Below are 12,253 nucleotides of genomic sequence, written 5' to 3' on the forward strand. Positions count from 1 at the left end.
CGGTAATTCCCTGTCCATCTGGCTAGGTTTCCCCAGCTACTGTAGGCAGCTTGCAGCATATCTAAAAACATAATAAAAACATCAAGCATTAAAAACCTCCAGATACAGGGCTGCCTCCAGATGCCTTCTAAAAGTTGTGTAATTCTTAATCCCCTTGACACCTGAAGGGAGGGTGTATGGAACACCCTCCCTTCAGGTGTCAAGGAAATAAACATCTGACTTTTAGAAGACATCTGAAGGCAGCCCTGTTTAGGGAAGCTTTTAATGACTGATGTTTTAATGTATTTTAATATTTTGTTGGAAGCCGCCCAGAGTGGCTGGGGAAACCTAGCCAGATGGGTGGGGTATAAATAATAAAATTATTATTATTATTATTACTACTACTAGGAATTAAGAGTGTGTGGGTGCGCAAGCACGTATCAGGAGGTAGATGCATCCTGACTTTACTGAACATGCATCAAGGCCCATGTACACAGATGAAAACTCTTGCTGCACACAAACACGTACCCCCTCCCAAATAAACTTTCTCTTAGAGTTGCAGCTGCAAATACAATCAGCTGCACCAACCAAACCAAGCATTTCACTAAATATTCTTTATTATTATTGGGGAAGGGGGAAATAGTGATTCATTTGCTAACATGCCCTGCTTTGGAAGCCAGTGCAAAACAGGGGCTTTTAGAGCAAATTACTTATCAGGTAGCTTTGTTACTCCATTTGCTGCAGCAAAAACAACTACAGTGTTACCTCGGGTTACATATGCTTCAGGTTACATACGCTTCAGGTTACAGACTCTGCTAACCCAGAAATAGTACCTCGGGTTAAGAACTTTGCTTCAGGATGAGAACAGAAATCGTGCGGCAGCGGCGCAGCAGCAGCAGGAGGCCCCATTAGCTAAAGTGGTGCTTCAGGTTAAGAACAGTTTCAGGTTAAGAATGGACCTCTGGAACAAATTAAGTACGTAACCAGAGTTAACACTGTAGAGTCTTTTGAATTTCTTTGAAGGACAGGCGGGAGAAATCTTGCAGCCCCTTGTGTGTCATTCTCAGGCAGTAATTGTAGTTGTTTAACTAAGGGTCAGGCTGTTAAAAAAATCTTTGTTGGCTTAGTTATAGATTAAGGGGTAGTCAATTGCACTGAAATGAAACTGCATGTTAAGAAAAACAATAGTTCTGAAAGACAAAAAAAGACATACAGTGGTACCTCGGGTTAAGAACTTAATTCGTTCTGGAGGTCCATTCTTAACCCGAAACTGTTCTTAACCTGAGGTACCACTTTAGCTAATGGGGCCTCCCACTGCTGCTGCACCGCCAGAGCACAATTTCTGTTCTTATCCTGAAGCAAGGTTCTTAACCTGAGGTACTATTTCTGGGTTAGCGGAGTCTGTAACCTGAAGCGTCTGTAACCCAAGGTACCACTGTACTTCGTTTTTCTAGGAAAGCATCCATACCTCATGTTCATCCCCGTCATGAAACCGAACCACAATTTCAAAAGGGTTTTGGGCAAACTAGGAGGAGTAAGTGAAAATCTAAGATCCAAATGTTGCCCTAGCCACAGATTCCTTTCCAGGAGGTCTAAGAACAGTCAGCTTTATTCCCAACTGCAACATGGAGTTAATACTATCCTGCCTTGCAGAACTGTCATAAAGATTAATAGCACAATCATATGCATATTTGCTCTGAAGTGTGTCTTACAGCACAGGGTGGAGCTTATGCTTCAGTAAGTATTTAGGACTGTAGTTTGAGATCATGTGTCTTAAGTACTTTGAAACTGACTACATAAATACTAATATACATGAGACAGGTACTATCTCTGTTGTCTTTTCAGCACCTATTCAATACCTTCCTTTTTCAACAAACCTTTTGAGGGGAGAATTTTTTATCCTCACTTGTATCTGTATTGGATTTGAAATTGTTTTTATATCTGAAATTGTTGTAATTGTTTTTATATATGATTTTTAATATCCGAAATTGTTTTATTTATTTTTGTTAAACTCCTTTGAGATGTTCCACAGGAAGCAATTCATATTATATAAAAATAATAAAACGCTAGAAATTAAATGGTGGTGATGACACTAATTAAATAAACACCATTATCTATTCACCCAGTGCTGCATTATCCTTCGATATTATTTTATAAACGTGCACATTTGTAAGTTTTTATATTTCCTGTTACATGACGGTTTCCAGTTACGTTTACAATTACATTTTAACTTTGGGTGTTTATATTTTAATGTTTTAGTGGGATTGCTCTGTGGTATTTTTTTATGGGGGATGTTTTATTTTAATGCCCGTGTTTTGGTAGGCCGATTCTTTGTCTTAGCTGCTTGCATGAATTGGGTGTTTCCACATTAGTATAACTACAGCTCTGCTAGAGTAATGGACATCATTTTAATGATGCTATGGTTTCTATACTAGTAAACAAGCATTAAGCAGAAAACCACCCAGGAGGCTCAGAGCTATGCAGAACACTTAGGCTAAATGTGAGTGCCCAAGGAGGAGAGAGGGAGAGGTTGGAGGGAGGGGAATGGAAATCTATCACAACATAGGCCTCAGGCCCTATTATACCAACACCCAAGGCTTAATATCTTGAGCCTTAAGCTGTGCACATGCTATACCTTTAAAGCACCTTCTTTCCCTCAAAGAATTCTGGGCACTGTAGTTTGTGAAGGGTTGCTGTGAATTGTAACTCTGTGAGGAGTAAACTATAGCAAACTTACTTTTAAAAGACATCTGAAGGCAGCCCTGTTTAGGGAAGTTTTTAATGTTTGATGCTGTATTGTGTTTTTAGTACTCGGTTGGAAGCTGCCCAGAGTGGCTGGGGAAATCCAGCTAGATGGGCAGGGTATTATTATTATTATTATTATTATGCCTAGAATTCTTTGAGGGAAAGAAGGTACTTCAAATGTGCTTTAAAAGTGTATACTGTGGTACCTCGGATTAAGAACTTAATTTGTTCTGAAGGTCTGTTCTTAACCTGAAACTGTTCTTAACCTGAGGTACCACTTTAGCTAATGGGGCCTCCAGCTGCCACTGCGCGATTTCTGTTCTCATCCTGAAGCAAAGTTCTTAACCCGAGGTACAATTTTTTGGGCTAGCGGAGTCTGTAACCTGAAGCATCTGTAACCTGAGGTACCACTGTATATAAGCAGACATTATGGTTATTTCATGTTAACTAATGTTTATTTGTTGCACTGCATACATGTTTTGAATTGTTATAATGCAAAATCAGTGGGGTATGCGTGTGGAGAATGCACTTAAAGATCTAGGGCATAGGCAGCCTTAGAGTCCAGCCTTACGTTTTTCCATGCTGCAAGTTGTTTTGGTTTGTAAAGAGTGTGACTTGGAGCAAACAAAAACTAGCTATATAAGGAAGTCTACAGGAAGGGGGAAAGTCCTGAGGTCATAGACTTCAGGGTTATTAATCATCCACTTCCCTCCAATTTAGATAAACCTTCAGAACTCTGTTTTTACAGGCCTGTTAAAAAACCTTTTAAAAAAGAGAGAGAGAATAAGTCCAGACTAGAATGAAGTGTTTCCACCTCCCATTATTATTTCTTTAAATACACTTTTCACGCAACCAAAGCCTTAAAATAAGCAGGCTTGTTCTATTTTTATCATTTTTCCAGAACAAAACCAAATTCGCAACGGCTGTGTTGGCACTGGTCTTAGCTCTGAAGGGATAGACTAGGAGGGAAGAAAATGCAAGTTAGGTTCAAAGGCCCATCCACTGGGGAAGAAAGAAGCTGAAGTAAATTAAACCTGTGTAAAGTTACACCAGATCCAAACTCTGCTCAGGAGTGGGGCTACTGCTGGCTGAGATGGCCTAAGCCTGGCAGAGGGAAAACAACAACAACAACAACAATAATAATTTATTATTTATACCCCGTCCATCTGTCTGGGTTTCCCCAGCCACTCTGAGCGGCTTTCAACAGAATATTAAAATACAGTAATCTATTAAACATTAAAAGCATCCCTAAACAGGGCTGCCTTCAGATGTCTTCTAAAAGTCTGGTAGTTGTTGTTCTCTTTGACATCTTATGGGAGGGCGTTCCACAGGGAGGGCCCCACTACCAAGAAGGCCCTCTGCCTGGTTCCCTGTAACTTGGCTTCTCACAGCGGGGAACTGCCAGAAGGCCCTTGGTACTGGACCTCAGTGTCCGGGCAGAACAATGGGGGTGGAGATGCTCCTTCAGGTATATTGAACCGCGGCAGTTTTGGGTTTTAAAGGTCAGCACCAACAAGCCCTTAAAATAGTGTTTAAGTTAGAATCATAGCACTGTAGAGTTGGCAGGAACCCCAACCCAGCTGCTGTGCAGAAATCACAGCTAAATAATGCTATTGGCACACCTGCACATTCTGAGCGTTTCTGTAAAAACAGATACTGACATTTTGGCATTTTAAAATCAAGCAAAGCACACAAGCTAGGATAAACCTTCAGGCCCTATGCTCTTGCATCAGGCAAGATGTACACCTGAAACACGACCCCACCCCTTGCTGTTGGAAGCCTTGTAAGAAGCTGCTGCAGGAAAGGGACTGTGAGCAACATCATGGGAGGGGTGTTCCTAGGGCTATGGCCAAACCGTGAAGCTCCCTTGTTGTTTTTGCTAGAGGATGCTGCATGTTATTTATGTAATCTTGTTATATTTACAGCACTGAGATTTGTTTTTTTTTTTGTGTACTATTAGATTTGCTATTAATTTGCAAATCTTATTATGAAACAGTTACTATGTTATTGTCCTGCTGTTTTTGTGAAACTGTTGCTATGTTATTTTGCTGTGTTATTATGAAATTGCTTTCGTTTGCAATGTGCTCCTGTTCTTTTGTTTCAAGCTGCTTGAAGCACAATTTCTTTTCTGGAAAAGCGGCGTACAAGTAAAATGAATGAATGGCTCAACCTGTATCTGCAGGATCAAGTACAGACTGCAGACATTTAGACACTGGCTGCAGAGGAGGCACATCCATAGGCAGTTCACCCTTACACCAGGAGGGTGATAAGGTAGGCATGTTTCACTCCACAACAGCCCCATGAGCACAGCAGGAAACTAGCATTGCAGCCTGAACTATAACACTGATTGCTCCCAAGCTAGGAGGCCAGCTCCAAATATGGCTGAAACAGAATGTCCACTGGACTGGCCCAAAGTCATTTTTTCCAGTATGCAGGACGCAGATTCCTAGATCCCTTTCTCTTTCTTCATCTACAATGTTCCATGCTATGCTTGTTACTTTTCCACTAGAATTCTGCACATTTCAGCAAGGTCTCCAGTGCCCACCAGACCTGTGGGTTTTGCACCGATACCCACACTCGCTCCTGCATCCATCTGCACTGGGTTTGCTCTAGGGTACTCAAGGGGCACCCAGATTTCCAGGAGCAAGCCACAAGAAGCTTCTGCGCCGCTGCTCCTTCATCATCTTTTTTTAACAACAAGGCAGAGTGTTTTCCCCATTCACAGCTTGACGGGTTCTCCAACTTGCACCTGGTTTTAATGACAGACTTGCAGCTTGCTGGTTTGCCCCTTGCCATTAGTCACGCACGTGGCCCCAACCACCCCACTGCTCTGATGGGAGAAAGATGAGCTCATTTTGTTACTTTATTTAATGTCCTTTCTCTGTAGGCACAGTGAGCCAAACTCCGAGTTGCACAAGGCCACTAAGGCTTTAAGCCTTGCAGCATTCTCCAGGGCCAGGCATGGCAAGCCATGAAGTTTCAAAAGCAGTTTGGGCTCTGTGGTTTGTGGACAGGGGGGCAGAGGGAGAAAGAGAGGTCAGTTTTCAATGTTTGATGCTTTATTGTGGTTTTAATATTCTGTTGGGAGCCGCCCAGACTGGCTGGGGCAACCCAGTCAGAGGGGTGGCATATATATAAGAAAATAATAATGATAATAATAATAAGCCTCCCTGGGCCATGCTAGCGTGAGACCATTTTGCACAAGGAACAAAAACAGCCCCCTCCACAGGCAGCCCAGTGCTGCTATTTTTTTTACTTCATTTGTGTTATTTTTGTGTACTATGGAGAAATGCGACCAACCCCATCTGGAGTATATTCTCTGCAGCAACTGATTCAGTGACGCTTCACATGAAGGCCGGCTGTGGAAGTCTTGCTGGGTGCCTGCGAGTCCTCCAGGCACACTTAAAAATAGCTCTCTGGATGTACGCAGGGAAAACAGGAAGTGCAAAGTCAGACCATCTTCTCCATCAAACCCAACAGTGCCTTCACCAGAAATGGGTGGGGCACATTTGTCCCTTGGGAAGTTTCTGGGGGCCACATGCTAGAGATGGGAAGGGCCAGAAGCAAAAACACAGGGAGCAAAGTATAAATATTTTACCTTTGTACAGTAGGCTAATTTCAACACACACACCCCTCTATGCTAGTGGGGTTAGTCTTGTCAGACTAGGACCTGGAAGAGGTCCCCACTCAGCCATGAAGCTCACTGGGTGACCTTGGGCCAGTCACTGTCTCTCAGCCTAACCTATTTTACAGGGTTGTTGTGAGGATAAAATGAGAGAGCAGAGGAACCATGTATGTCACCTTGATCTCCTTGGAGGAAAAAAGGTGGCATATAACTGAAATAAATAAATAACAGCATGTTCAGAGTCTGAGGGCACAATACAGCCAATAAAAACCTTCAAAGACAGTGCAGAGCAGGGTTGGTGAGAGGGTCATGGGCTGGGAAGAGGCAAGGCAGGGGTGTGGGTCAGGGTGGGTCTTCAGGACTGGATAGAAAAGGCCAGGAAAGCCACACACAGTCCCCCAGGCCTAAGGTTTCACACCTCAGGTCCACACACTGCCTGGCAGAGGCTCTCCAGAGTCTCAATGTGCTGATCTATTCCTGCCATTCCCAAATGGGGCGGTATCACCCACGGCAGAGGGGATTACCTAGGGGGTGCTAAGAGGAAGGGAGGCACTGAAAGTGGTGAGTTAAGACTGCTGCTAAGTGGCTTCAAGCCAGACATTTGGAGACTGGCATCACTTCCTCAAGCCCAAACATTGCATGAAGCATTTACTTGAACAGTGAAGTGTATTTACTAAGCATGGCATCTAAGGTTCTTGCCAAATGACTAGCATACTTTGAAAAGCTAGCATCACTGGATCAAGTTTATCAGTTTTGTTGGATTGATTGAACAAAATAATTTTAATTGGATTTTGAATAAATATTGTGAAATTAATTTTTGCTTCTTTTGAATTTTATTCTGCCATTATCTTCCTTAATGGGTGGTGCAAACCGCTAGTGTGAATAATGTTTTTTATACGGCGGGGTGGAAGGGCGACGAGTTTGTAGAATCAAGAAGGCAGGGGTGTGAAAAAGTTTGGGAACCATGTTTCTATCCTGCCAATTGATAGTGGGACTTTCTGTATACAAACACCTGCTCTCCTACTGAACTACCATTCCTCCTTATGAGTTACTTGTAGAATCAGGGAAGAATGGACCTTGCCTGGGATATGCCCATGGCATGACAGATAAAGCAACAACCGGGAAAAGATAGACATAACATTTTACAAGGACAGGAAGAAACACCTCAAACAGAATAATTGCCACACACAGGAAGAGCAAGGATATAGTCTGAGTGCCTCACTTGTAGTTTTATAAATCATTTAATGTGTCAACACGAATAGAAGTTATTAATATTGCAGTTGTTGTATAAGGGATTATTATTTTGAACGGAATGTAATTGAAATTACAGTGGTACCTCAGGTTAAGTACTTAATTCGTTCCGGAGGTCCGTTCTTAACCTGAAACTGTTCTTAACCGGAAGCACCACTTTAGCTAATGGGGCCTCCTGCTGCCGCTGCGCCGCCAGAGCACGATTTCTGTTCTCATCCTGAAGCAAAGTTCTTAACCTGAAGCACTATTTCATTTCTGGGTCTGTAACCTGAAGCGTATGTAACCTGAAGCATATGTAACCCGAGGTACCACTGTAATAAGAATTTGGAATGCAGAAATAAAGAAAACAATCAAACCATCAAATCTAGCAAGTGGGTGGGCCACCTAAATTATATTAATTCGGTATTTGAATGATTGGTGTTAGCAATTGTATTATAATTTGGTATTGTTATAATGAGGCTATTATTGGATTGTAATTGAAAATTAATAAAAATTATTGTAAAAAAGTAAGGACCTTGCCAATTTTGGTACTCTTCTTTTTCCAAGCTGACATTCAGTACACATATCTGCAACAATTCGCTATTAAATTTTTTTTAATGAAAAGTCTTCTGTATTTTATTGATTTTTTTTGTATGCCGTGTTGTCTAATGAAAACATTTTTGAAAGTAGTTTCCCCTAATAAAATGTTAGTTTCACCAATAAATTAATTTTTATGTACACTTTCCCCCTAACATATGCATTTTGGTTGTGAAGTGTATTGCAAATTTAGATAAGCACAAATTGCAAAGGATGACAGTGTCCTCATAGAATTGTAGGAAACCAGCAAGCAGGATTCAAACACAAGAGCACCACAGAATCAGAATAGCAGAATCACAAAACCGTAGAGTTGGAAGGGACTACGAGGATCATTTAGTCCTAACCCCTGCAGTGAAGGAATCTTTCACCCATTGTGGGGCTCAAACCCACGACTCTGAGATTAAGAGTCTCACCCGCTACTGACTGAGCTATCCCAGCTTACATAGCTTTCCAAAACAACCCCGGCTTTATTGTTTTGGAAAACACACATTTGCTAAATTCATCTTTAAATGGATACTAAATTGAATTTCTCCCTCATCCATAGTCCAGGCCAACAATATTTCCCCTACCCAGCAGCACCTGCCAGGTGTGGGGCCAACACCAAACATGTCCCAATTTTAAGGGCCTACAATCCTAACACAAAGGTGGCTTACTCATGGACTGCAGCTCCTATCAGCCTCAATGAGTATGGCCAATGGTCAGGGATGATGGGAGTTGTAGTCCAAAAACACATGGATGGATGCATGTTCCCCACTCTAGGTTTACAGCACGACTACATAGAGAACCCTGTGAGGGACAAAAAGGACTGAAGTTGTCAGGTGGCAAAGCATCCTGCTACCCTTCATATATTTTGGCTACAAAACTCCCACCAGCCTCAGCTTTGCCCGCTTGGAATGATGGGAGTTGCAGTCTAAAAGATCTGGAGGCACCTGGATAGGGAAGGTCTACTCTGGAGGAACCAATGGTTAGACTCCATGAGAAGAAGCTTCATATACATGAGAGGGGTTAAGTTCCTACCAGTGGAGATTCTCTAGCAAGAATGAATTGATGTCGGTCACTGACCAGAGTCGATTCTCTAGTATAGTGGTACCTTGGTTTACAACCATAATCCGTTCCAGAGGTTCGGTTGTAAACCAAAACAGGTTGTAACCCAAGGCACGCTTTCACCAATGGGGCCTCCCCCCCAAAATGGGTTGTAATAATAAAAAAAATGGGTTGTACAGTGGTACCTCTGGTTAAGTACTTAATTCATTCCAGAGGTCCGTTCTTAACCTGAAACTGTTCTTAACCTGAAGCACCACTTTAGCTAATGGAACCTCCTGCTGCCACTGCGCCGCTGGAGCACGATTTCTGTTCTCATCCTGAAGCAAAGTTCTTAACCCGAGGTACTATTTCTGGGTTAGCGGAGTCTGTAACCTGAAGCGTATGTAACCCGAGGTACCACTGTAATCCAAAAAAAGGGACACACACTTCCGAGTTTGACGTGGTTGTAATCCAAAACGGTTGTAATTCAAAGCGGTTGCAAACCAAGGTACCACTGTATCTTCCAGCAAAGATTTGTCATGTACAATGACATCAAGCAGGACTTTAGCCAGGGCCGTCTTACCCATAGGCACTAGGGGTGCAGGACACCCGGGTGTTGGGCTCTCAGGGGCACCAGGCCAAGAGTCCGGGGCCCAAGAGTTGAGTCCGGGGAAGACCCCACCCATCGGTTGGAGCACTGCGGCAGGCTCTTCTGCTGTGGGCGACTCTGTGCCGCAAGTTCGGGGGTGACCAAGCCAGCAAGACTCTGAGGTGGCCGGCCGGCTCTGCCCGCCTGGGACTGGACAACCAGGGTGGGGGGGCACCAGGCGGATCTTTGCACCCCGGCGCCGCATATGCTTAAGCAATGCTGTTTCAAAGGGAAGGTGTACAGTTCTCCAAAGCAGTTTTCGAAAGCAACTTAAAAATACCAAGCATTTTCCACGCCATTATCACCAGTGATAAAAACACAGATGCACCAACAAAAAATAACATCAAATTGCACAGCAGACTCACAGAAGATGTTCCACAGTGTCTGCTTTGTAGAAAGACGAACCTGTAGACTTAACCAGGGATTAGAACTAAGTCCTTGGTGTCTGTCTCTGGGTGGAAGATATGAGGTGGGATTTTTTTTAAAAGAAGAAGCCTGAGCTAGCGGGGGGGGGGGGCAGATCTGGAGACAGAGCAGAGAATCAAAGGGACTCCCAAGTACTCACCTTCAATCTCAATAGACTTCTGCAAGCTAAAGATGGAACACATCGTGATCTTGCGTGCGTCTGCAAGTGTGGGGATTCTTTGGGTCCGTTTATGCCGACAAAACGGAAAGAGAGTCAAGTGGAATGCAAGAGACACCAGGCCTGGCTAACACAAAGCTAAGGAGGCTGGCAGAAAGATAAGAGGAAGGAGACTGGCAGGACAATTCAAAAGGTGCAATTAAAACAAAAGTGAGTCTCACTGAGTGGAAAAGCTGAGTTGCAGAGCTCTAGTAGATAATCACCACTTGCGGGCGGGCAACACGGAGTTTCCAACTGTACTAATAACACACCGTAGGGTTAAAGACAGATTTTTGTTTTTTTGTGGGGGGGGGGATATCCAGAAGTCATGTGCTCAGCTGGATCCAGCAGCAATGTAGGGAGGGGGTGCTGAGATTTATTTGCAACTACAGTGGTACCTCGGGTTACAGACGCTTCAGGTTACAGACTTCACTAACCCAGAAATAGTACCTCGGGTTAAGAACTTTGCTTCAGGATGAGAACAGAAATCGCGCAGTGGCAGCTGGAGGCCCCATTAGCTAAAGTGGTACCTCAGGTTAAGAACAGTTTCAGGTTAAGAATGGACCTCCGGAACGAATTAAGTACTTAACCCGAGGTACCACCGTACAGTACAATTGCATCTTATGCTCATTTAGCCTGTGTGATCTCGAACTTAAGCAGTTGAAGGCCGGCCGGTTGAAACTGCACCACTTAAACATAGAAAGACAGAGAGCTTTGAAGCTCTTTGTGCCAGATCTTTTTAAGGTTTTCCAGTGTCAGGATTTTAAGCGCCCTGCCTTGCTTGTGGGGGGAGGGGTATAGGGGGACAAGGCCCGCTCAGTGTATGGGTCCTGGGAGTACAGGAGAATTCTTTCTCTCTCCCTTACCCGCTAGCCGCAGGGCTGTTCTAATGGTTTGGATGTACACAATTTCCACATAGACGGAGAACCCTTGGAACAGAACCCCAAGGTGAGATGCAACCATAGTGCACTTGGGGCCAGTTTGCATGACTACTGGCAGGGTCAAATGGAAAGCCTTCCTTGGGCTGCACCACTTCAAGCTGCTGGAGAAGGGCTTGGAAGCAGGATTCCTGTAGGTCAGTGGAAACGAACTTTCCCCAGCCCAAGGAGCTGCATTCCTACCTGGGCAATTTTCAGAAGGCCATGGGCAAATAGGGAACAGAGCTAGAATGAAAGGTGGGCAGAGCAACAAGTGTTCCTTTTACCTCCACACACATGCCTGTCTTTATCTACCACCCATACAAGAAAGAGGCAAGGTCAGAGTTCCAGGACATTTTCCAGCAGCATTTGAAATTCGCCAAGCACTAAATAGAGAGACCCTGGAGAGCCGCATTGGGTTTTCCCTGCTGTAGGTGACAAACAGCTTCACCAACTTTGATAGACAATACCTTAAGTACATGGATGCACAGGAAAGTACTTTCCCTTTGAAGTCAGTAAGAGCATCACCTTTGAGAAAGAAAGTGTGCTTCTAATAAGTTTGTATCTTAGGGCCAAAAAGAAAAATAATCACATGCACACAAAATAAAAAAGGACAAATGAGGACAGAGATTTGTATAAAATTTGCATAAGCTGATTCATATATGTGTAGAACCAAATTTAGAAACAATTGCTATAATTACAGGGCATCTCAGTATCATATGGGAGGCTGCAACCAGGTGACCTATGGGTCTGCACACTGGGTGCTGGTGAAAACTTCAAGGCTTCCACCTACCTTCCCATGGTTTTTTATCTTTAAATCAGACTAAGGCACTCATCTGACGATATATTTTAAAACAGCATGTCCT

The 12,253-nt window shown here is 43.5% G+C and overlaps 1 protein-coding gene across 3 annotated transcripts in view; it reads right to left on the reverse strand.

Moving 5' to 3' along the window:
* CPNE2 (copine 2) overlaps window positions 1-12,253 on the reverse strand; it is a 78,681-nt gene that overhangs the window by 52,445 nt on the left and 13,983 nt on the right. Inside the window, exon 1 of one of the 3 annotated variants that reach the window (XM_028739276.2) lies at window positions 10,414-10,482. The exons of the other annotated variants lie outside the window; for them this stretch is intronic. Within the exon in view, the coding sequence (XP_028595109.1) occupies window positions 10,414-10,456 (43 nt within the window). The 5' untranslated portion in view covers window positions 10,457-10,482. Of the gene's footprint in view, window positions 1-10,413; window positions 10,483-12,253 lie in introns of those variants that run through there. 3 annotated transcript variants of the gene reach the window in all.

Source organism: Podarcis muralis, chromosome 7 (genome assembly GCF_964188315.1).
Source record: "Podarcis muralis chromosome 7, rPodMur119.hap1.1, whole genome shotgun sequence".
NCBI lineage: Eukaryota > Metazoa > Chordata > Lepidosauria > Squamata > Lacertidae > Podarcis > Podarcis muralis.